The sequence below is a fragment of the Manduca sexta genome, chromosome 14 (genome assembly GCF_014839805.1).
Source record: "Manduca sexta isolate Smith_Timp_Sample1 chromosome 14, JHU_Msex_v1.0, whole genome shotgun sequence".
Taxonomy (NCBI): domain Eukaryota; kingdom Metazoa; phylum Arthropoda; class Insecta; order Lepidoptera; family Sphingidae; genus Manduca; species Manduca sexta.
In genome coordinates this window covers 4,080,004-4,103,831 of record NC_051128.1, presented here as the reverse complement: position 1 = coordinate 4,103,831, position 23,828 = coordinate 4,080,004, and the positions used below count along the sequence as shown (strand labels likewise).

Sequence of the window (23,828 nt, the reverse complement as noted above, 5' to 3'; positions counted from 1 at the left end):
GTATATAAATAAAATTGTAACATCTCTCCCAATTTACATTGTTTCGTTTTGCGTCTTTTTGCGTCAATATTGAAATAATTATGTATAATATGTAGGTTACTTCTGCAATTAAATGTGTTAAATTGGATGAGAAATAAAAAACATATTTGATAATTTGACTTTTATTTAAAACCAGCCACCATTTTAAGCGGACTAAATTGAAAAATAGAAAATACTGTGATTAAAACTTACAATTTAATAAATGCTGCCGATCTCATGTTCTAAAAATATTTCCTCTTCGCATCAGCAGTCGTTTCTTTTATTACAATAATGTCATTAATTTGAGTATGAGAAATTGTAATATCACATTTAATATGTTTTGTCTTAAATATAAACTTTGTGAAATGGAACGTGGCCTTGACAATGCATCGCTACATTAATTAAAAATTATCGACACTGTAGCTTCGTTATCGACATGTTTTTTTACATATTTATAAAGATGCGCATTAGTTCACAAATAACTTAAAATTCAACTCTAAACACTATTAACAGTACAAAAAAATTGATCGAAATTACAACCATAAATTACAAGACTTATAATTTAAAAGATGATGCAAACATTTAACCAACATTCCATTTCACTAAGAATGTTTAAAAAAAATCTAAAGGTGAGAGTCTACTGCAACCACGAACAAATATTTATAATACATTCTATATTAATGTATATTCGCATTTTGAGCGTATAGTAACAATTCGACAACAATAAAAAATAAATATATATTTCATTTAACTTTCATTATAGGCATATTGTCTTGTATATGGATAAATAAACACTTAACACGAACAATATAAAACGTATACCTAGTAGTAAGCATTTGCGCAAAGACAGAGCATAAGATATCTATCATATGCGACATCTGTCTGGGTGTCACCGATTTGTCTATTTCTGTCAACAATCAACAGTACTTGCACTGTCAGGTACGAGCATCATGTATTTACTGGACACTTACTACCTAACACTAACGTCTCAGAAACACCAGCACAGTGCAGTAGCATAAATTCAGTCCTGGGTTATTTAAACTTACTGCTGGGAGCCTTTCAAGCATTGCGTAAGCAGAATTTTAGTATTATGAACCCCCATGTCCCGCTTGTCAGCAATATTACAAACTACCCACTTCCCATTCTCGTCTCCCGTTCTTACATAAGCATAAATGTAATGTTTACGAAATTAGTTAAATTTTCTTTATTGTTATTTATTTATAAAAAAAACTATAAATAATTAAATAAACATTGCTGAGGAAATAACTATTCAGATCCCCTTGCATCGTTTTTAAAAATATGCAAACCATAGACCCCCCCCCCCCATACATACACACACACACATCTCTGCCGTGGTTACGTAACACTTGAAAGGCCCCTTGAGTCTTGAATAAAACATAACTATATAGCATTAAGTAACTACTACACCTCGCGAAATGAGGTATCCAAATAGGCAGATAGCCGGAATGTCAAAATATAAAGTTTATGACTATTATTAGTTAGCCACATTAACATTATTATCGATTGATTTTATTTCTATATACGTTTAGCCACAAAAGTGACTGAACAAATTCAAAACTACAAATCGCCTGTACACGTTAAGTTTATTTTTCTTTCGGTGAATTGCAGATATATTATTTTGTAAAGATTTTTTTTAAGAAAGAAAACAAGTGAATAGGCTATTTGATTTTTTTAATTTGTTTAGTTACTTATGTAGCTACCTGTAGGACATTGTATTTCTATTCACTGAATGACTTTTAGTTATTGAACTGAGATTGTAATTATATATTATTTATTTGATTTATTGCTTTTACGTTTCACTCACTTGATAAAAGAGGTAATTAGATGTAGAAACTTTATTGATTAAAATACCACGGTTTTTTTGTATCTATTAGTTTGTTCAATAAAAATGAATCAATAAAATCTGATTTAGACTATGTTAAAGTTTATCTTAATTATATTTCAAAACTACTGTATTTATATTTGTTTTCATTATCTAAGATCTTGTATACATTGCAATTAGTCTTTTAAATCCATAACATGGCACGATGCAACGATCAAATTTATTAAATTACTATTTTAAGGGCATATTTCACCACGTCCGGGTAAACGTTACTCGGAAAATAGTACAAGATTCATCATCATCAGCTGCAGGATATCCACTGCTGAACATGGGCCGCCCCCAAAGATTTCCAGATCGATTTATTGTAACCGACCCGCATCCAGCGACCTCCTGCGATTTTTATGAGGTCATGTGTCCACCTCGTGGGTGGACGTCCGACGCTGTGCTTGTCAGTTCGTGGCCTCTACTCCAGAACCTTCTATCCCCATCGGCCATCAGTACAAGATTACCAAATGCAAAAGTCACAATTGGTAACAAAAAGTTAGTCAAATGAGTACTATTTATAATTTTGCTATAATTCACGGTTAACGTTTACTTAGACTGTGAAACAGGTCCTAAATATTCTCATATGCATACTGCAAAACGAAAACAATTGCAGTCATATCAATTATTTCTTACGCTAATTGGTGTTTGAATTCGTACGATATACAGTTTCGGATTGTTATATAAAAATATATCTCAATATAACAACATTGATATTATTTGTAAAGCATAAAAATATAAGGCGCATTTGGCTTGATTTCAATAACATTTTTAAGCGTAGCTTTGTTCTAAACATTTAGGCAATCTCTATTTAACCCGATATAGTAAGTTGGGATAAGATTTAACAGGGAGAAAACAGTTGGTGAAAAATTACTGTAAAAGTAATTCAGGATTGTTGAAGATCACAAAATAGCACTTCAACCCGTGTTGTCTAAGAGTAAGGTTGTCCGCTTTACCAATAATTTTGAACCATCGACTTTCTCTCTTATTCGAACTTACCCCAACGTCATATACTATTTTCTTGATAATTAATACTTCTTTACGATTTAATTATGCTTATTTTCACATTCATTCATATCTGGGTATATTTTATTGAGTTGAGATTATTGTCAGCTAAGCATAGCCTACGCCTGTTTGTTCGCATAATTGTTCGCGGGTGTAGTGGACACGCACCTTAATCTCTCATTATTCCCACATAATACCGTCGCTTAAGAAACAACACTGGCCACTTACAAAATCCAATATTAGTAACTTGCAGTTTAAGGAAGTATAGTGAATAGAATCAATGGACGCGCACCTGCAGTTAAAACAATGGACTTTTAATCCTATTGACAATGACTAAGGGTCCATGTAAGGTACTGTTCAACCTCCCGCGCCTGTAACGTATTGTAATGTTTTACAAGATCCCACTCCCCTCCAAATTGCGTTACGTAACACTTGGAAGGCCTCTTACCCGATTCATGCCGGTTTCCCTTTATATGGAATCTAATTGTCATTACGATTTGCAAATCGCCTTCAGACATAAGACCTATATGTTGTGTCGGGTTCCTTTTGAGAAAATTTCACCATTCGCCACTGCACGACAATGCTCATGAGGGTGCACACTTGCTGTTTTTCCTTACAATTGCCATATAAAAATTGTGGCAGCTTTTCGACTATTAACCGCCCATGCGCGCCATTTTTAATAATACCGCAGATACTATGAGGAATATTTATGTGCGCAGTATTTTTTCCTCAGCGACGCGAAAACATGATCATTTAAAATTTTAAATAAAGACAATTGAACCACGAAAATGAGATCACGTTGTGATTTTACAAAATCATAACTAATTTGTTGAATGTTGGAACCGATATATATACGGGAGTCATGTCTGAAACCACTAGCTTAGCAATAAGGCGGTATTGCACACGTTGTTCGCATTAAATGTAAATTGGTATCTTGGCAACTGCTAGTTTAATAGCCGGCAATCATTTTAAACACATGACCGTGCATGCTGGTGGTAGGATTCTATATTATCTCGGATAGCGGCCACCGTACAAGGTGTTAAAGCCCGCCATAGTGGCCCACGTAAGTGTGTCGCGTTCCGGGAACAACCTATGTATATCTGTTTCCAACAGGCCGGCATAATTGTGTCGACTCCCAAGGGGTAATCATCTCTCGTCACTCGACATACTATTGAACCCCACTCCACCTACCATTAGGTAGTGATCGCATTGCCGTGCGGTATAAAAAAAAATTGTTCATAATGCTGTGCCAATATAAAAAAAAACGTATGTTAATTAACGTATGTTCTGGGACACTTAAAAAAATTTCCCCCACCACGCAAATTTTAGTTTAAGATGTTTGCCGACTATTGTAAAGACTTGAAAGATGTAACAGGGCAATTAGAATGAGCACCAATATGTTATTTGGCGGTTGACCAATTGGAATACTCAATAAAGGTTCAGTGGAATGTACCATTGATTGCCAATTAGCATATTGTCAAATTAAGAATAACAAACAAATACTTCTATTATTTAAAACCATAACGCTAAAAATAATGAGCCTTATGAATTATGAACAATTTTTGAAGTCAGGTATGTTTAATCAAACGGTTACTTTGAAATTTCGGCACTATAAAAAATATATAAAAATAGATATTTATAGCAAAATGTAGTTATTGATTATCGGAAAGTTTGAAAATCTTACTATGGTTTTACTAGTAGCGCGCAATTTACACCTCTCAGGCTTTAATAACACGGATAATTTTTGAATAACACGGTTCATTATTGCTTTATCAGCCAGTAATTTCAGCGATGAACTCCTTATATTCCTTGTTTTCATATAATCTCGCACAGAATATGAATAAGTCTCTTATGTAAAACGACATTAAAAACTAGTTTCTTTCAAAATTTTGAACCTGGCTTATTGCAACGTCTTTATGGGCCGTCAGCGTACCGATACGGCGTTGACATGAATTAAAAAAAATATATACATTAAGTACTTTTGAACGATAGTATAGAAAATTTTATATTGAATCCTATTTGATACTTTAAAAATTTTTGCTTCACTTAAAACGGTACCAGTTTTAACATTACAACTAAAAAATAAATTAAACCACCTTTAAAATTTTCTTACCAACTTTGGCTGGTTTTTTTCTGCGCATACGCAGCACAATCATGTAAGCCATCGGCATACGCTGACGATCCCCAACCTTAACACATGGACGTCATCACTTCACACAATACAAAATAAACTTCCCATCCGCATCACATGATTTATAAATATGCATTTGTTCACATAATTTTGTGCTTGGAAACATCACATTATAACTAAGAGGAATTCAAACGTAATTGTAACGCGTTTCTGTTTGCGGGTAGTACCCGTTCATATCGTATGAGCCAATAGTGCTGAAAAAAAAAGTATTATGTTTATATTCTGGTATAAAATAAACGGTTTTTTATGTACCGTTTTTTTTTTATTTCTGATTACTCTATGCTACCTTCTTATTTCAAATTCAGAAAACGTATTAAAATATTAAGGACACGCTTACTTTACTTCTCCGATATATTCAAATTTTTAATGGTCCTTCGGACCGGATAAAAAAGAAACTACCTTCTTAGTATCATCAAACAGTCTTAAAATGTATCTTAAACATGATTTCACAAGTAAATTATTTCTTTTTCAATATTTTCCGACTTGGAACGTATACTTACCGTTGACTATAAGACTCATACAAAAGCGTCGGCTATGACTTGCCCTCGTCGTTGGTTACCCTAGCTCTCGACGACGAGTAGAACAGAACGCATGGCGATTTCCACCACGCGCCGAAGTGGACCACCTCTTCGGCCGTTACCGGGACTATACTGTGGGTAAAATATAAGTAAAAATAAATATAATTAAAGTCAAACAATATCCAGTAATTTATATTTATGTCGCACCTTAAGCTGTGGAACGGTTTGCCAGTATACATGTCTCCTGCTTCCTATAACTTAATAGGACCGGAGATGCTTATGTCTTGTCGGTAGACATGTTTATGGACTTCTCTTCACTTACCATTAGGTGCAGTGAAGCTACTTTGCATTGCCGCCGATTCAAAAAACGATAGGGAAAAATTTTAATTGCTTCACTATACATTTCAAACTACTAAACGGGTTCGTCTTTCAAAAATAAGAACTACACTACTCTATTATTTAATATATTCGCATGAAACATTCACTTAATAGATCAGATCAGATGTCTTCCTTACAGTCCTTATTTAACATATAAATAATCATACAAAAAAAAAATACAAACTCACCACAAATCATTGAACAGGTGCCACCGCGGATCGCCTTCCTTCTGCGAGGTTTGTATGTACGCGACTAAGTTCTTAGGGTTGTCGTCCACGCACACCACCGCCGCGGACAACGTGTACTCCTCCTCGGATTGTGTCGTCACGTGTTTCTTTTTATGTTTGTTCGTATCAGCCCTGTTGCTTGGCGAGTTTTCCGTCGAGTGATCATTCTGTAAATATAATACATCCTGTATAGGTTAGGATAAACTCGTGGCTTAACCTTAAGTTGAGTTTTACTTATAATACGACAGTTTATAAAGATATTTGTTAGAAGTAACCACCGCTGAAGGCCTTGGGATGAAATTTGACACATTATTAGCCCATTTCCAGGATTAAGACATAGGTTTTTATGCCCAAAAAACACAGTGGACTTTTATGCCGAAAAATATTTCATGAAACGTAGTCGCGAGAAATAGCTTAATACAAAAAAAAAATACCTTCTCATTGATTAAGACGTCACCGTCCGATTGCACTCTGATAACCAACTGCAGAGGCAGAACGCAATGTGAGTCTTGTGTTTTGGAAGCATTGGACGTTGAAGAGTTCGGTCTGGAAATAAAAAAAATAAAAAAAAGTTCCCTTAACGATTTCATATTGTCTAAAAAAAATGAAATAGACGCGAGACGTTTTTTCTTATTATTTTCTTGATTTTTTCTGCAATGATATCCTAAAAATCTAAGAAAAAATTAAAAATAAAGTCCTCTAACCTGTCTGGATGTTTAAAATGACACCCTGGCCGCGCGCAATGTAGACCGTACCGACACGGCTTACCACTACCGCCTCTCTTCGCTTCTGGCTACAGAATATTTGTATTAGGAATTTTAAATATCAAAACAAACATTAATATTAATCTACACGATCGATTAGTTAAGGCAAAATAATCGAATTGAAATTCACATCGGTTTATAATCGATACAATAAATTATGAATGGTGGGTACACATGTAAAGTTCTATTTAACCTGTACGGCGGTGCAGACATTTTTTATAAACAATCTGAATCTGAAATGGCCTAGATGTCGTAAAGTTAAATACTTCTTAGATGAACAGTAGATAAGTTTACAGTAACATCGCTAGCAGAGGAGAGGAATGACAAAATGACTGAGTGTACATAAAATACGTAGAACTATAATGTTGAGCTTTCTTTTTATTTATTTAAAAATAAATAAATAAAAAAGACAACCCAAACCTTCTCTTTTCTTGTTGAGTATAATCAGAACACCTACTGCCAGACTTTTTCAAGTCACTATGCAGCAACTGCTCTACCCTTAGCATTAATCATTCCTCATTATAAACAAGTCTTATCATTCGATTCTGCAATATTATCTAAGTACTCGACCTCCAATAAGGTTTATTTTAATATACATCTATAAACATACCATCTCTCTCGTCGAGCCTTTAGACCAGAAAGCCTTCTCCCGCACGGTGACGCCGCCGCAGTTGATTGCTAATATCGGCGGTAACCTGAAAAACATTATCACAAATATTATGTAGTTTATTGTATCTGTAATGTCCTTTGGAGCGTAAAGAAACACAGCTAATAGTTGATAGCATGGTTTATTTCCCACTGACGTATCCAATGTCATTCTTACAATCTCTGCTCATAGTTGCCATAATATTCCGCATAGTTTGCATACACTACAGTATCATAATACTCTGTGTCCGCATGGATATCAGCCATCTTGTCAATTTATAATATGCTCTATAAATATTGTTCGGTAATCTTATCAGTCACTTATTTATAAAAACACAAGTAGTTTCTAAACATTATTAAATATTTAAAAAATATATTTTAAGGTGTTGTATATGTATAATATTATGCTACATTGTATCCAACAAACACAATATTGATAAAATATATAACAGCTATTTTAATATACGCCTTATTCATTCCCACTTGAAGTAGCAAGTTACCAAACTATATTCGGCCATTATTTTTTAATATATTTTGAGATTTTTATGGTCAATTCGCTACCAACATCAGCAACAAATATCGCGTATGCATTAAAAATATAGTCACAGATTAACAAATTAAACATGACCTTTTATACAATTATGGCAATATTTTTTGGGATATACTATATACCTTTATATAACCTCTACTAAATCTTGAGCGATGCTGCATCAATCGAAGTTTAAGATGAATATTTCATGTCATCGGCCTCAACCAGTCCTTGAACCACACGAAATTCGGGTGCAAGCAACATGGTCGAGTTCAATGGCAAGAAAAAAACTGCAACTCTTCATTCTTCGCATTTGAAATGCAATAAAACAATCATAATACTGTTGCGAAGAAAAACAAACACTACGAAAATACATTTATGATTAATAAAGCATACATATCATGAATATCGATATTTTAACAAGATATTTCTTATGTTTACGCAAATGTTACGACATTGAAATATATTTTGCGGATTTTATCGCAGTTTTCAATCTTTTATATTACCTTTGTTCTCCCGACATCATTCCCCCCGTGACCATGAAAGCTGCAAAGTCCTAAAAACGTCGGGAGAAAGTGATAATATAAAAAGCCGCGATTAAAATCCGAAATATAAAATATTATTTCTAGTCAAATATTAAGTTAACACGATTATAATATCGATACTAACAATCGAAATGAACATAATAGTATTGTATAACGTGGAAGCATTTTCTTTATTTGTTTTAGTTACATATTGTGTTATTGAGGGTGCTTAAAAATAAAGCAAATCTTTTGCGAACTTGCGATATGTTCACGTGTATTTGCATTTCTATTCACGCACCTTTTGACAGTTTGCATGAGCAGAGCGTGTTACTCGCACGCACTTTGTTTTATTTGCCCCTTATACACCTTGACCTAGGGTTGCTTTTGATGTCACAATTACTGTAGTGCAACTCGCATGAAGGGGCGTTAAGGTGCTTAAGAGAAAATATCTGATTTTGACATACCTTTAGAGCTATACAGATACAAAAAAAAATTACATTTATTACACAATCAACACATTTTTTTTCTACATAAGTATATACTTAATATGCGCACACTAACGCCTTTTATCCACAAAGGGGTAGGCAGAGGCGCAACTAATGTACCTACTTAACGCCGTATGATAGTGGGCGAGCCTATCGCCATATCAGGCACAAATTCCAGACTTCGGGCTGATACATAGAAACGCGATATGATACTTCAGCACTGCGGTCGTACTGTAATACAAGTACGCTATTAAAGGCTTCAAATATATCTACCATTTGCAGGTTGACTTGACTTGAGCGACATTTATTTAACATATTGTTTTTTTATACATATTTAGAATTAGCAGATTTTTCTTCGTTTTTTCGAAAATAATGTTGCTAACCGCCATTTTCAATAAACGCCAATTTCATATGGCGAAAATGGACCAATTAGAACTTTTTTTTTTACATAAATACAGATGACTTATTTTGATTGGTTCTTTCTCGGCATCGGATTGAAGATTGAAATTAGGTTCGTTTATTGAAAACTACAGTGAATGAATTAGCCAGCTAACCATGGGTAATATATTGCATTCTTAATAAAATAATGACCTATTTCAAAATTGATAATTTGTGGCAGTCATCGGAAAACCAATTCTTGTTGCTACCTTTTTTTTTGAAGTTACTATAAAATTTAGCTTATTAAAGATAGGTAAAAAATTAAACCTATAGCATGAAAAAAAGGTAAAAAACTAAAAGGTCGCAAACACAAATTGGTTGTTCGACGATTTCCACAAATTGTTAATTTTGGAATGGGTCATTATTTTATTAAGAATGCGATATATTACCCATTATTAACTGGCTAATTCATTAACTGCTGTTTTCAATAAACGAACCTAATTTCAATCTTCAATCCGATTCCGAGAAAGAACCAATCAAAATAAGTCATCTGTATTTATGTAAAAAAAAAAATGTGCAGTGTATTAAAAGGCGATATACGAGTCCGGGTACCTGACGAGCCGGCCGCGCTGCGTGGTGGGCGTGAACCGCTCGCAGTGGTCGCACCACGCCGGCGTGCTGCGCCGCGCCGACAGCGACGCGCGCACCAGCTCCAAGAACACCCAGCGCGCCTCCGCACCCGCCGCGCCCCCCGGGTACTGCAGCGCGCACGCCAGCGCCGCCGACTCGCGACCCTCCTGCACCACCACACGTTAGGTTCGACACATACATGGGATCATCGATATATATGTACTACGTACTAGATTTGGCGTTCCGAACATTCACTGTGTTCAACTGAATGGAACTGCTATCCATTCAAACTGACTTTAGTATGGTCAATATTGACAGCTTGTGGTTGTTTACGGAGTGGTGCTCATGATATAAGAACTCGAGTCTAAGTGTAAACCTAAATTTGAATAAAAAATATTAATCAACTAAGTAAAATTATTTCTTGTTCAAGTGAATAAATAGGTTATAACAGTGACGCTTTGGTTACCATTTTAGTTCAGATTTTGAATAAATAGTTTATATGGACGTTCGTGTCTACAGAATATACGTCAATGTTTATAAAAATATTGCTTGAGTAAAACAACATGTTTTCTTAGATACTATCTTGCGCCTGCGGCTTCGCCCACGAATAAATATTTTCCTCGGCTAAAAAGTAGCCTATCCAGCACGCGGAACAACTTCCTATTAATAAAAATAACGTTCTATACATATAAAATTTCCAAAGAATCATAGATAAGATGTGAAAACAGAATCTGTTTGCCTCATTTCCGCGCGTCTCATCTCATCTCAGCTCTACCATAGTCTTCTTCAATTTCAATGAACTCACTCTAACTTTGTAAATGAAACTCACCTCTTTATTACACTTGAGACATCTATTCAGCTGATGTCTGCCGATAGCGAACAGGCGCGATATCTCGGACTCTTCTCTGCTCGCGTGCTGGTTGTTCAGCTCGTGGTTATCGTGGTTCTGAACTGGTTCGCCGTCATTCGCACCTGATAAATTTATATTAATAGTACGTCTAAGTTAAGTGGCTAACTTCATGTCGATTACCATAAAAGGTCGTAAAATTGTTTTTTTTTTAATATGAAATAAATAAAATGGTGACCATTCTCAAATATGAAATAAATGTTATTAAAAATCATATAAACTCACATCCACCTCCAAAATTATTTGCATAAAGGACTGCGTGGAAAATAAAAAATATTTTATTATAAATATACTTACTTATTCATAGGAACGCATAAAGTATATTTTTAACATAAAACTATTCTACACGCCGTAATAATTACATTATACAGTACTCTTGAACTTCGCAATTAATTTATAATGTCTATGACAGCAGTTGTAGAAGTGGTATGTCTATGACAGCCGTTACGTTCGTTAACAATCGTCACGTCATAAGTTAACTCAGTTACCTGTTTACCTCCTTTTAAATAACAAATATAATAATATATATGTACCGTCATTCCGACCTTGCCACAGTTCATCCCCCCCATCAGCGCACTCAAACTCAGTCGGTCCGAGGAACTCCAGCTCCGTGAACTGATATTCGTCCGAGTACTGCCCGTTGACTTGTGGCGCACTTCTGCTCTTAGCTCGCGGAGTTTTCGGCGGACTGTTCGCTAGTAACGCTAACTCTTTCTCTTTCTTCTTCGTTTCTAATATTTCGTAGTGTATTTGATGGAGGATGAAGCGGTTCCAACTCTGGAAGATAGCATATTTAATGTCATAGTTATAAGATTTAATGAAAAAAAAAATGAAACATTTTTATTAGATGTGTATTGTATAAGTTAGAGGATCAAGCACGCCTATTTTGACACCGAATAGTAAATCTCGGCGATTCTCTAGGACCTGTAAGCTGTCGTGTATTCTGTCCCCTATCTACACCTTTACAAAAATTATTGAAAGAAACATAGGGAACGATTATAAATGTTAACAAGTATCGGTACAGATTTCATCTGGATACTCTGATACAGCCTAACCTTCTGCTTAACAACTACAGCAGCCCAGGGAGGGAGTGATGGAAGTAGAGAAACGTTGGTTTTTGCTACCATGAGGAATTTACGCCTATTATGGAAGTAGAGAAAGCTGGTTTTTGTTACCAAGCGAAATTCTTGAATTCTGTAAAGCGTGAGCGTGTATCGTATGTTTTTTTTTTTTGTTTTTTTTTTCCTTTTTTATATAAATTTTAATACTAAGTTTTATTACTTATTTATGTTTACCGCCCAATTTGTGGCCAATAAATGTTTTTCTTCTTTTTTTTTTTTTTCTTTTCTTTGTATCTGTGTAGCTGGTTTTTGTTATCATGGGGAATTCTTGAATTCTGTAAAGCGTGAGAGTGTGTCGTACCTGTATGAGCGGCAACAGGTCTGCGCCGGCGGCGGGCCCGCGGTCGGGCAGGATGAGGCCGAGCGCGGCGGCCTCGGGCACGGTGCGGAACGCGCGCAGGAAGTTCGCCGCCGCGCACGGCGCGCCGCACGACGTGTCCAGCATGCGGAACAGGAACCCTGCACACACAACCTCCATAAACACTGCGCAGAACAGGAACCCTGGCACACCACACACACCACACACAACCTCCATGAACTGTTCTGCACTCATCTAACACACAAGCTTGTCCAAATTTCAGGGGTTTCAAACCGTCCATAATTATGTATATATTAGTGGCGAAGGGTGAACTTTTCCTAAAGGAAACCTGACACAACATGTAAGTACTTATACTATGCATAAATGCGCTCTGGATATCGTTCAATTGATGGTTAGATTTTACATAAATTACGAAACGAAGGCCAGCGGGAATCGAGTTTTATGAACCTTTCGCCATTGGTATATATAGAAACCCCCGAAAAAAAAAAATCGTCATCGAACAAAAAACCCACCAGACTACTAAATACGCTGCCAATTGCCACAAAATCAAAACTAAACTAAGATAAAATATTTCAATAAGTAAATAAAATGCTTTATTCATCGCCTGCGAACATAGTTGCACTTATGATAAGTCAAGGTACATGAGAATATTTAATTATTACTATTTTCTTTTTTTTCTTTTTATTATATGATTTTTTCAACTTACCCAGCTCACAACTAAGACAAAATTCTTTTGCACACGTGTGCGCCAACAACGTTGCTTTCACTGGCGGCGTGTAGTACAATACCTATAAGAAATACCCAGAAATTATTACCCATAGTATTAAAGACGGACGCGCACGTTGCACTTCGTAATACGAACTTGTAAGCCCGTATACATGCTATCAACAGCACATCGAATTCTCTACCGTTTACGGACACTCACGTACTAAAATGCGCATGAGTGCGTCAATATAAGAGCTTATACGCGCCTTAAATACGTAATTGCCGTAATTGTCTACAACTCGACTTGCTTATTTTCATCTCCATTCAGTCTAGTATCGTGTGGCAATAAAGTTAAAATATAGTTTACCGAGTGTTAAAAAAACCGATCTCAAGAACAAAGACAGTTTATGACGCTGCTGATTACTAATTTTGAAAATAGAAAATGGAAAAAAAATTACTAATGAATTGATACGCCGCACCCTCTGCTCATTTGTTATTTATGTTACATTGGGTTTCCGTTTCAACACATTGTTGTTGTTCAAGCTTTGATATCACAATATGATGCTGTATGAAAAAAAGGACATCAGTCATTTTTTTTTATTATTGATGATTTTTTACCGTCCTTGTATTAGGAATTATTAGCCCTAAACCTGTTTGCATTTTCGGGAACGTTTATCTTACACCCTTTATAAAGACTGCCAAATTACATTAAACAATCAGAACCCACCTGTAACATTGGATTACAATAGGAATTAGACAACGTAGCCTCCAGCCCGGGCATGCCAGTCTTGTTGCAGTTTTCAAATTCTGCATCGTTTGGGCCATGTTTGTTGTATCTTATATCCATCTGTAATACAAAAGCATCTAAATCGCCAAAATTACTATTATGGAAAAAAATATGAGAATAAAATTATGTAATTATTTTTTTTGGAAAAACTGCCAAAAAAAATTGTTCTTACTAGCTCACATCCAAGACAAAAAAATCCATACCTTTTGATAATGCTTTGGGATCGGTTGCATCACATACTTATTGTCGTTCTGTCTCGCCGCTTGCACATCTTCTAATTTCTCAACAACGTACGGCAACTGAAAGTAATTACAATTATAATAGAAACCAAAACGAAATTCCTATACTCCATAGAAAAAATAAGTTTGAATCACGTAACATAACAGATTTAAAAAGAGGTGCCGTTAAGGCATGAAATCTTTGAAAAAAAAAAATTAAAAACCATAAAAATACAGCTGACAAACATCGTTTATTACTTCTATCGATTTCAATACCCCCCCCCCCCCCCTCCAATTGTTCACAAAGATCATACAAAAACAATGTAAGTCAACTGTAACATGTCAAGCAAACTTTATTCTGATTGGTCCATTGTTGCTATCCATAGTTAGTTCAAATGTTTATTCAAATTGACCGTAAGTGTTAGTTACATTTAAACATACTATTATTATAACAATTGCTTATGATCATCTATGCTTTGACAATATATATGAAAGACGCAATCCGAAGTTCCAGAGGATTTCCATAACCACTTCACATCGACGCAAATCGTAATCAGCCTAAATAATACCTGATTTCTCCTAAAAGTTTTAGGATTAGGTGCGTAACCTATAGGACCTTGCATTTTCATCGTCCTTAGTACTTCTGGGTCGATGGGTTTTGGTTTTCTGAAAAAAAAAAATATTTTTCTATACCTACCTACAAATACTTAGTCTGGCCATAAATACTGTTACACTTAATTATAAAAAAATATTACATTTGAATTTCGAATCTGTCATTTTTATACGATTGTTCATTGTGTTTTCTCATTTTGGCGCCAATACATTGTAAAATATTTTGCGATATTAAAATGGTGTGGGGTGATAAAGAGAACCGAATCGCTGTGATAGCATTACACAAAGTAGGTATGGAGCCAAATGCAATTTTTAAAACTCTCCATACACTTGGTATTAGTAAAATGTTTGTGTACCGGGCTATTAATAGGTACAATGAGACCTCCTCTGTTTGTGACAGAAAAAGATCTGGCCGTCCACGTAGTGTTCGTACGAAAAAGGTGGTCAAAGCAGTAAGGGAAAGAATTCGAAGAAATCCTGTCCGAAAGCAAAAGATTTTATCTCGGGAAATGAAGATAGCACCTAGAACCATGTCGCGTATTTTAAAAGATGACTTAGGACTTGCAGCCTATAAGAGACGCACTGGCCATTTCTTAACTGATAATTTAAAGAAGAATAGGGTGGTAAAATCGAAACAACTACTGAAGCGGTACGCAAAGGGAGGTCACAGAAAAAAATTTGTTTACGGATGAGAAAATTTTTACAATTGAGCAACATTTTAACAAACAAAATGACCGTATTTATGCTCAAAGCTCTAAGGAAGCTTCCCAATTAGTCGACAGAGTGCAACGTGGACATTATCCGACTTCAGTGATGGTTTGGTGGGGTGTTAGCTATGAAGGAGTGACTGAGCCATATTTTTGTGAAAAAGGTATCAAAACATCGGCACAAGTGTATCAAGATACCATTCTTGAGAAGGTAGTTAAGCCCCTTAACATCACCATGTTCAATAACCAAGTATGGTCCTTCCAGCAAGACTCGGCGCCGGGTCATAAAGCTCGGTCCACGCAGTCTTGGTTGGAATCGAACGTTTCGGACTTCATCAGAGCTGAAGACTGGCCGTCGTCTAGTCCCGATCTTAATCCGCTGGATTATGATTTGTGGTCAGTTTTAGAGAGTACAGCTTGCTCTAAACGCCATGATAATTTGGAGTCCCTAAAACAATCTATACGATTGGCAGTGAAGAATTTTCCCATGGAAAGAGTGCGTGCTTCTATTGATAACTGGCCTCATCGTTTAAAGGACTGTATTGCAGCCAATGGAGACCACTTCGAATAAGCTTTTTATATTTTTAATTGTTTTATATTTATGTATTAAACTGACACACTGTAAAAGTAATAAATGTTATTTGCAGTTAACAATTTTCTTTTTTCTTTATTACAATATTTATGGCAAGACTAGGTATAAATTAATCAGTTTATCAACAAAAAAAAAAGAAATTTTTTTTTCGCCTCCGTATTCATCAAGACGACAACACAACAAAACTTTGTAAGTATTTTAAACTCTACATCAGTGGCGAAGAGGAAAATTTACAACACACAACATATAGGTATCAATATGCATAAATGGTCGGCAAATAGTTCTAATGATAATTAGATTTTACATTACGAAAGAGAAGCCGGTATATGGACTCTTCGCTACTGCTCTACATTATTATCGCTATTAAATGTTGTAACAGGCGTTAAAGTTCGACTTATTTTTATGTTTTTTACGTTTATATCACTTTAAACAATGATACAATTACTAAAAAAATTATAATTTTTTTTTACCTGTAAACCTTTTTGAAAAACTCCTGTGGTAGCTCGTTAAACCACTTCGTGCCTGACGATAGTTGTGGAAGGGGAATGGAAGAGAACTGGAATGTTGTGTCGTTAAAACTAACGCTTGGTATGCCGACCACTGGGTCCGCGAACTCGGTGGCTCTGTGGAGAATATTCTAGAATAAACAATCTGGTAGTATACTGTGGAATTTAAAGTCGTTCTTAATTCCAAATACACGTATCTTCAGATGTTTAGAATTAACTTTTTTCAAAGTCCTAACGATGAAAAAAGATACAATGCGCTCGTAATATTGGCCGACTTGAATTACTGAATTGGACCATGAAGCATCTAACATATATCTTTTGTATTATCATCTCGAACAACTTTATGTGTCAATAAAGTTCATAAATACCTTGAAAAATTGTTAAAAACAGGATCATGGTTGTGCTGCGGTGAGAAAAGGTGAATATGCCCAGACTGATCGCCGAACACTAACGCTTGACTAGTGGAAGACACATCCATCACACTGCACTGCGAACTCTGGGTGTCCACCTACAATGGGGATAGTGTGATTTATATATATATTTTTTTTTTGTTTGAACAAACGAACTTGCCGTTCGCCCGATATGTGATACGATCGCCCATTAGAAACACCATTCAACACCTTGAATTATAAAGTATTGTTTGGTATTCCACAGCGCTCGTCTTCCTCGACATGATATGTAAGTCTCATTATGTCCAGTAGTTACACTGGCTACAATGTCCTTCAAACCGGAATACAAAAATGACAACACAATGCTGCTTGGCGGCAGAAAAAGACATTGCGGTGGTACCTACCCAGGCGGACTCTCACATATGGGAGACCAACCGCTAGTCTACTATATACTACTATACCTAATCATTTTAATAATATTCTGCTATAAACCAGTTAGCAAAACACTTTTTTCCGCGCATAGAAAAATAAGCATCCCAGACACGGTGGTAAGTAGTTTAGTCCAATCATTAGTTATATGGCTGCTAGTATTATTTAAAAATATATATATCTCACCCGAAACACAGACTGCTTCTCATCTGGCGCGTTGACATGGAGTAGGGCCACATGTCCATCACCGGCGACGGCCACCGCCCTGCCAGAGAACGCTGGCAGGAAATGCAGCAGAAGTGGAGGGGAGGTGGTGCGTATAGACCACGCACTTTCTCCCTTACCGCGGCGGATGCATCTCACGTCCCACACCACTACATGCGGCTCTGGTAGAGCTCCTCCGACTCTGAAGGATAGAATATTGAAGTATTTTTATTACAAGGTCCACGCACAGGGTCGTCTTTAGCGCTTGGTAGCAGGGGCGTTAATCGTCATGGATGCTACCAACCAAATAAATAAAATATAAGTAATAGTTAACATTTCAGTGAGTAAATTGGATCAATCTAGTATTGTTGTCATGTCTTTGATGCCAGAGACACGAAGTAGGCAGTTTTTTTGCAAAGAACATCCAAAAACAGCAGTACGACAGCGTGGTGGATGAAGGTATAACCCATTCAATAGTAGAAGTCCCTGCCCAATAGTCAGTTTACAATACAGGATCAGTATTAATGAACTTACGACTGCGTAAACCCGCACGTGATCAGCAGATCACCTTGCATGTCCAGGTCGGAGAGGCATGCCGTGTGTGCCCTGAATGTGTGCTCGGCGTTTTCGGGGGTTCGGATGTCCCGCAGCGCGACCACACCACTCGCACTGCCGCACCCGACTAATGACCCCCCACCGCTCCTGAGTACGGCGCAGCCTTCTTCTCGTATTGGCTTGAATTTTTTTTTATAATTCATATGTTATAAATTATGAAAGATAAAATGAGTATAACTTTGCTTAAAATGAAATTTTTAATTAATGCAATTTTTCTCTATGTTTACTTGCTAGCAATGGGAAAATAGTAAATAACAATTAAAATGTATATTTATTTTAATTACAGAAAACAAATAAATAAAAGTAAACAGATATTACTACTCACAATCACAGTTTCGGTCATCTTATTCAAATCTAAATTAATAAGTTTGTCTTGATGCCCGCCCATCAACAATTTTGATGAACTTAATTGGAAAAGGCATTGCATGTCGGTCATATTATTGGATCTGAAATACAAAAATAGCAAACACTCCCATTTATATTAAATTGAAACAAATATTACATTTATTAATGAAGTTGATATTAATACATCTTAACAAGATCTCAGAATACGGTCTCATGACAATATTTTTTTTTTTCTAATCTATCCCAAATTTTTAAACAAAATCCCAATCCTTCATTTGCCTGTTAATGTAACTTGTTAGCTAAAAAGCGACAGTATTAATTTGTTATAATATGGCATAAATACCACTTTGTCGGATGGGCTACGTATCAAATAGCGGAACCTCGCCCCCATCCGAAAGACAAAGGCATTGTTAATTAACAATAACAAAAATATATGACAAATTGTGTATCATTTGGAAATAAAAAAATACCACTTTATCAGAGTGACAGGTCAGTTAGTACCATAGAGTTTTAAAAAAAGTAATGCTTGTCTATGGGAATATTTTAGTGCTTTGTAATGTAAAGTTCGGATAGTGTTATCACACAACCTGCTTACTGTAGTAGTTTCGCTATACAAAAATAAAACAGTTATTTTTCCAGGTCTAGTTATTCAGTTGTATATGTCCAGATTACTGGTGGTAGGTCTCTGATATGTGAGTCTGCCTGGGTAGGTACCACCGCAATGTCTATTTCTACCGCCAAGCAGCAGTGTTTACTCACTGATGTGTTCCGGTTTAAAGGGCAATGTAGCCACAGTAACTACTGGACATAATAAGACAACATCTCATGATAGCAAGCGCAGTGGAATACCAAACAATACTTTGTAATTGTTGGATTGTGTTCCTTCTGTTTATGGGCGGTCGTATCGCATACCATCAGGCGAACGGCAAAGTCGTCTCGTCATTCAAAGCAATAAAAAATAATAATACACTTTGGCATAATGACTTCGGGCTCTGGGTTTGAACACAGTTTTGTCTCGGAAGAGCCTTTGTAAACCAAGACTCACAATAATAGTATATTTATATAAGTAAAAATTACCTATAAGTGTGCCTTGGGAGCCCTCTCCGTATTTGATGCCTCAACACCGTCTTGGTCAGCACATAGATGCCTTTTTCGACGGTGATAATGTCTCTGACTTCATCAGATTCGTGTACTTGAAATGACGTGTATTTTTGCATTCCGGGACCATAATATGATGTCACATGACCCTAAAATAAAACATGCATTAAGGATAACATATTATGAACATAAGCTCGGTTATTTATATCCAAAGACATATATTTATTATACGCTTTAACATTATATGAAAAGAGAGCCAATCATATGATGTAAAACTGGGGCGTGGCTACTGCTGCGTCAGCTGGAACAATGATACGGGGGTCCTAAGCTTTAGGGGCCCCTCTTGGCCCATAACAAAAATAAACGAAGCAGGCGCTTAAAAGTTCGCTCTGCCCTGAAGGGCCCCAAACAAATGTGTTATATGGCCTTTCTAGAGCAAGTGACGCCACTGTGTAAGAATTCTGAAGTGAATTGATGTCCTAATCAAAAAAAAAGGAAATTTTAGTAGTAAAATCTAATTTAATTTACTTAAAAAGCAATAGTTTTGTATCCTAATTAAAGCAAATTCGACGTCAATACTCATACAAATAAATAACTGCCATAACTATAAGTTTTAATCACTTATTTAAACTATAACTAGTCCATACTAAAACCCTCTAAAAAGTAAATTTTGTTGAATGATTAATGACATACATAATACATGACATGACATACATAATAATAGTGTATTAATTAACATTCTCAAGGTTCAAAGACCTGTTAAACTGTATATCATTTGAATTATTAATTGAAATTGAAATAAATCAGACTGGTTTGTTTCAGTTACATATTTCCTTATTTATTAATAGTTTACTGTAATTTGCAATTGCTACTTTATCAATTAACGAGCTATGGCAGCGACCCTACCTACATAAATTTATATACATACTCGAATTATTAAAATATTAATGTTATTGTCATTGGGTTACACTCATAGTTCAGATTTTATAATTTATATTTTATTTTTACTTAAAACTTTAAGAAACCCTATTAAATTTTGAAATGAAATCATTGAATGCCCTATATTTTGTAACATTACAAACCTTATTAGTTTCAAGACATTGTAATGCATAAACACATATTGCGAATATAATATATTATAGTTTTCACTTACACCTTGATTCCCCATCCAAACAAGCTCCTCATATTTATCAAAAACAACTGCGGACACTCCAAACCTGTCTCCACCATCAACAAGCACACTGCTGCGGACTTCATACTCAGCCTCTTGTGATGGTACCATATACTGGGGGGCAAAGTCCGGCGTGTATTGGCCTGTAAGGAGTAAAATCAAAATTATAAATGGAAATAAACTGATACAGTTCCAAAAACATCTTGTATGCATAACCATCCAGTGTTAACGAGTCAGAGGCGAATGCTGCCTGCCCAAGACTGGGTTGGTTCAAACTTATTTAGGGAATTCTATGTTCAACAGCTAAATGGCGATAGGCTGATTGTGTGACTTATGAGATCATTTAATTTGCGTTAGCAATAACCTATTAATTATTGTTTAAAACAGAACTATTCAAAAGAGGCATCATAACATTTGAGTCACTTAATTATACTATTTAACTTTATGTACATATTATAACTGGCATTTTATAAGTAAATGATATAGAGGAAAATTATTGTTGAATATTACTTATCTGTAGTTTAATACTTTAATATTTTCCATGGAAAATTGAAATGGTAGTATCTTACTGACTGGTGGTTTTAAATACAAACTTTAATAAATGGCTACTTGTTGCAATTCTTGTTAATAAAATAATAAACATGATTACATGTTGTTAAGTTTCATCTTCTACATTTCAATATACTAATCACTTCAAGATTCCGTACAATATCCAGGAAAAAGTATCATTGCCCCATTCTACTATGCAGTGGCATAAAGGAAATAAAATATATTACTTTAAAGTTTGTTATCTCTATTTCCTTAGTCACGTCATAACTTGAGAATGACTTAAACAATTTCAATCATCTTTTTTTTAGTTTTCTAGTACTTTGTAGAAGCTCCTTATGAAAGGAAAAATTATAAACTGGAAAACCTAACAACTGTTTTATCTTCGCGCGTTTGATGAAAGTGAATGTAGCACACAGCTTTTTTATATACATATAAAAAATACATGTATAATTCTTCTGTATGTGTATGTTACTGAACTCCTCCTAAACAATTGACTGATTTTGATGATGTTTTTTTAATGTTTTCAGGTGAGTCCTGGCTTAGAATCAAAATTGCACCCAGTAGTCATCACTGTATTCGGGTTCAAGGATCTTATCTCCTTTAGGCAGTAGTAATATAGATACAAAACCAGTGGATGCTATGTTAAATCACTAAATCTGCCCATTTACAACAGACATTACATCTGAGAAACTAGTGTTGAATAGCAACAATATAAAATCTTATAATACTGAACTAGTTATACACTATGAAATAATATTTGTATATTATTGATAGATATCAAAGAATATAGATATATTACTATCAATATGGGAAAGGTATAAACATGCTAAAGCTTAAGAAACTACAATTAATAGGCTATGTTGATTACAAAACACAAAACAAGAGAATAATTAAACTGGTTAAATGTTTCAATTTTCCTGTTTTCGAAGAAGGTAAAGAAGTTTTACTAGATTTTTTTGTTGTTTCCCTTTGAAACTGTAATATGTGTACAATCACAGTACAGGACCATGTAGTGCTCTATGTTTCCAGGTTTAAAATATAACATATGGTTTCAGGCCAGATGTGACGCCTAACATCAAGCAAATGGCTTGCTTATTATACAATTTAAATAAAGTTTCAATCTTCAACAATTAGTATTTAAATTCATTGACTATTACAAGTTTAATAACAAAACCAATAGGTCTATACACATTCAAAATTACCAATTCACCTAATAAATGATTTGGCTTTGCCATTCAAAGAGGTAAGGAAGGAATGAAACAGATATTAGGCCAAGCATTGACAATGTTATTAAGGAGGATAATAAATAACTTGTCCCAACATAATTAATGACTTTGATACAAGTTTTCTGAACTTTACTAGATAACAAGCTGTATTGTTAACTATAACTAATTGAACTTTTACAGTAAGCGACCAAATGCCAACATTCCACTAGTTTTCCACCTGTAGGATGTGCTAAAATGCATCTTACATGAATCAATACAAAGTGGTATTTCATTTAAATACCTAATGCTTTTTTAGTGTTTATTCTTTAATAACTTGTTTTGAGTATTTATAGAAAAAAATATACAGTCCTGAATTTTCAATAAATTTGTTAAATAAATAAAATTGTAAAGCTAGTAATATAGTAGCTAAGATAAACAGTATCATTCCAGAATATATGGGACACAATTAACAAATTCAGTTCTCTTTTTTTTTATAAATTACTTCAATGCAAGGAGATAGTTTAAGTTATCACTATATTCAAATTGCATTAAAAATCCGAGTTTATAGAAATTTAAAATATGTAGGTAAATAATGCCTTCAGGTTTTAAAACTAAAAAATAAATGTAAATGTCATACATAACTAAATAGGATCAAATGACCTTTGGCATTTCAACCAGTAACATATATTTTTTAATCTAGGTCACTTTCAGTGATTTCTTTTTTGCAAAGACTATACGTGTACATAATCGTCACATAAAACAAGCTTGTATTATGCACCTACATCGTACTTTCCAATAATTCGCATAATTTGTGACTATGCTCACAATATTAACTTCGTCATATGAGAGACTGCATATAAAACAACATTATTCTAAAATTTCTGAAATATTAAAAGCAATTTGATTGTAATTTATCAGTAAAATATACTAACCACTAAGTAGATGATCCGTGGGTATGCATAGATCCGAATAATGATATTCCATATTTGTTATAACGTACTAATATTATGACCCGGCATTTATTGTTTGTATAGTTTGTTAAAAATTAATAATTATTTTATAATAAACAACATAAAGAAGTCGGATTAAACGGTTGTGGTCCGAGCTACGACAGCAATTTTTTTAAAGGCACTAACTTTGACACGTTGGTGAGATAAATTCTTTGATGAAAT

General features: G+C 34.9%; 1 protein-coding gene across 2 annotated transcripts; it reads right to left on the bottom strand.

The window, feature by feature from the left end:
* Nucleotides 1–145: 145 nt before the first annotated feature.
* LOC115456207 (PAN2-PAN3 deadenylation complex catalytic subunit PAN2) lies at nt 146–23,828 on the bottom strand. 2 transcript variants are annotated; one of them, XM_030185173.2, is made up of 22 exons: nt 23,589–23,828; nt 20,885–21,045; nt 19,711–19,880; nt 18,614–18,734; nt 18,208–18,407; nt 17,656–17,875; nt 17,020–17,159; nt 16,616–16,768; nt 14,804–14,900; nt 14,220–14,315; nt 13,957–14,076; nt 13,231–13,312; nt 12,507–12,664; nt 11,618–11,861; nt 11,007–11,149; nt 10,160–10,344; nt 7,597–7,681; nt 6,927–7,015; nt 6,657–6,768; nt 6,184–6,389; nt 5,600–5,749; nt 146–5,293 (listed from the first exon to the last, which is right to left on the bottom strand). In XM_030185173.2, the coding sequence occupies exons 1-21, from the start codon at nt 23,638–23,640 to the stop codon at nt 5,632–5,634; spliced, it is 2,952 nt and encodes a 983-aa protein (XP_030041033.1). In that variant the 5' UTR covers nt 23,641–23,828; the 3' UTR covers nt 146–5,293; nt 5,600–5,631. The 2 variants fall into 2 exon arrangements, with proteins under 2 accessions (XP_030041033.1, XP_037294341.1); XM_037438444.1 differs by lacking the exon at nt 23,589–23,828 and adding an exon at nt 22,958–23,077.

Excerpts from the sequence above, each read along its gene's own strand:
- LOC115456207 (XM_030185173.2), bottom strand. The coding sequence starts at position 23,640 with ATGGAATATCATTATTCGGATCTATGCATACCCACGGATCATCTACTT. Across the intron at positions 19,881-20,884 it reads TTTGGATGGGGAATCAAGGT|GGTCATGTGACATCATATTA; the intron begins GTAAGTGAAAAC and ends GTTTTATTTTAG. Across the intron at positions 10,345-11,006 it reads GTCTCAAGTGTAATAAAGAG|GAGGGTCGCGAGTCGGCGGC; the intron begins GTGAGTTTCATT and ends GTGGTGGTGCAG.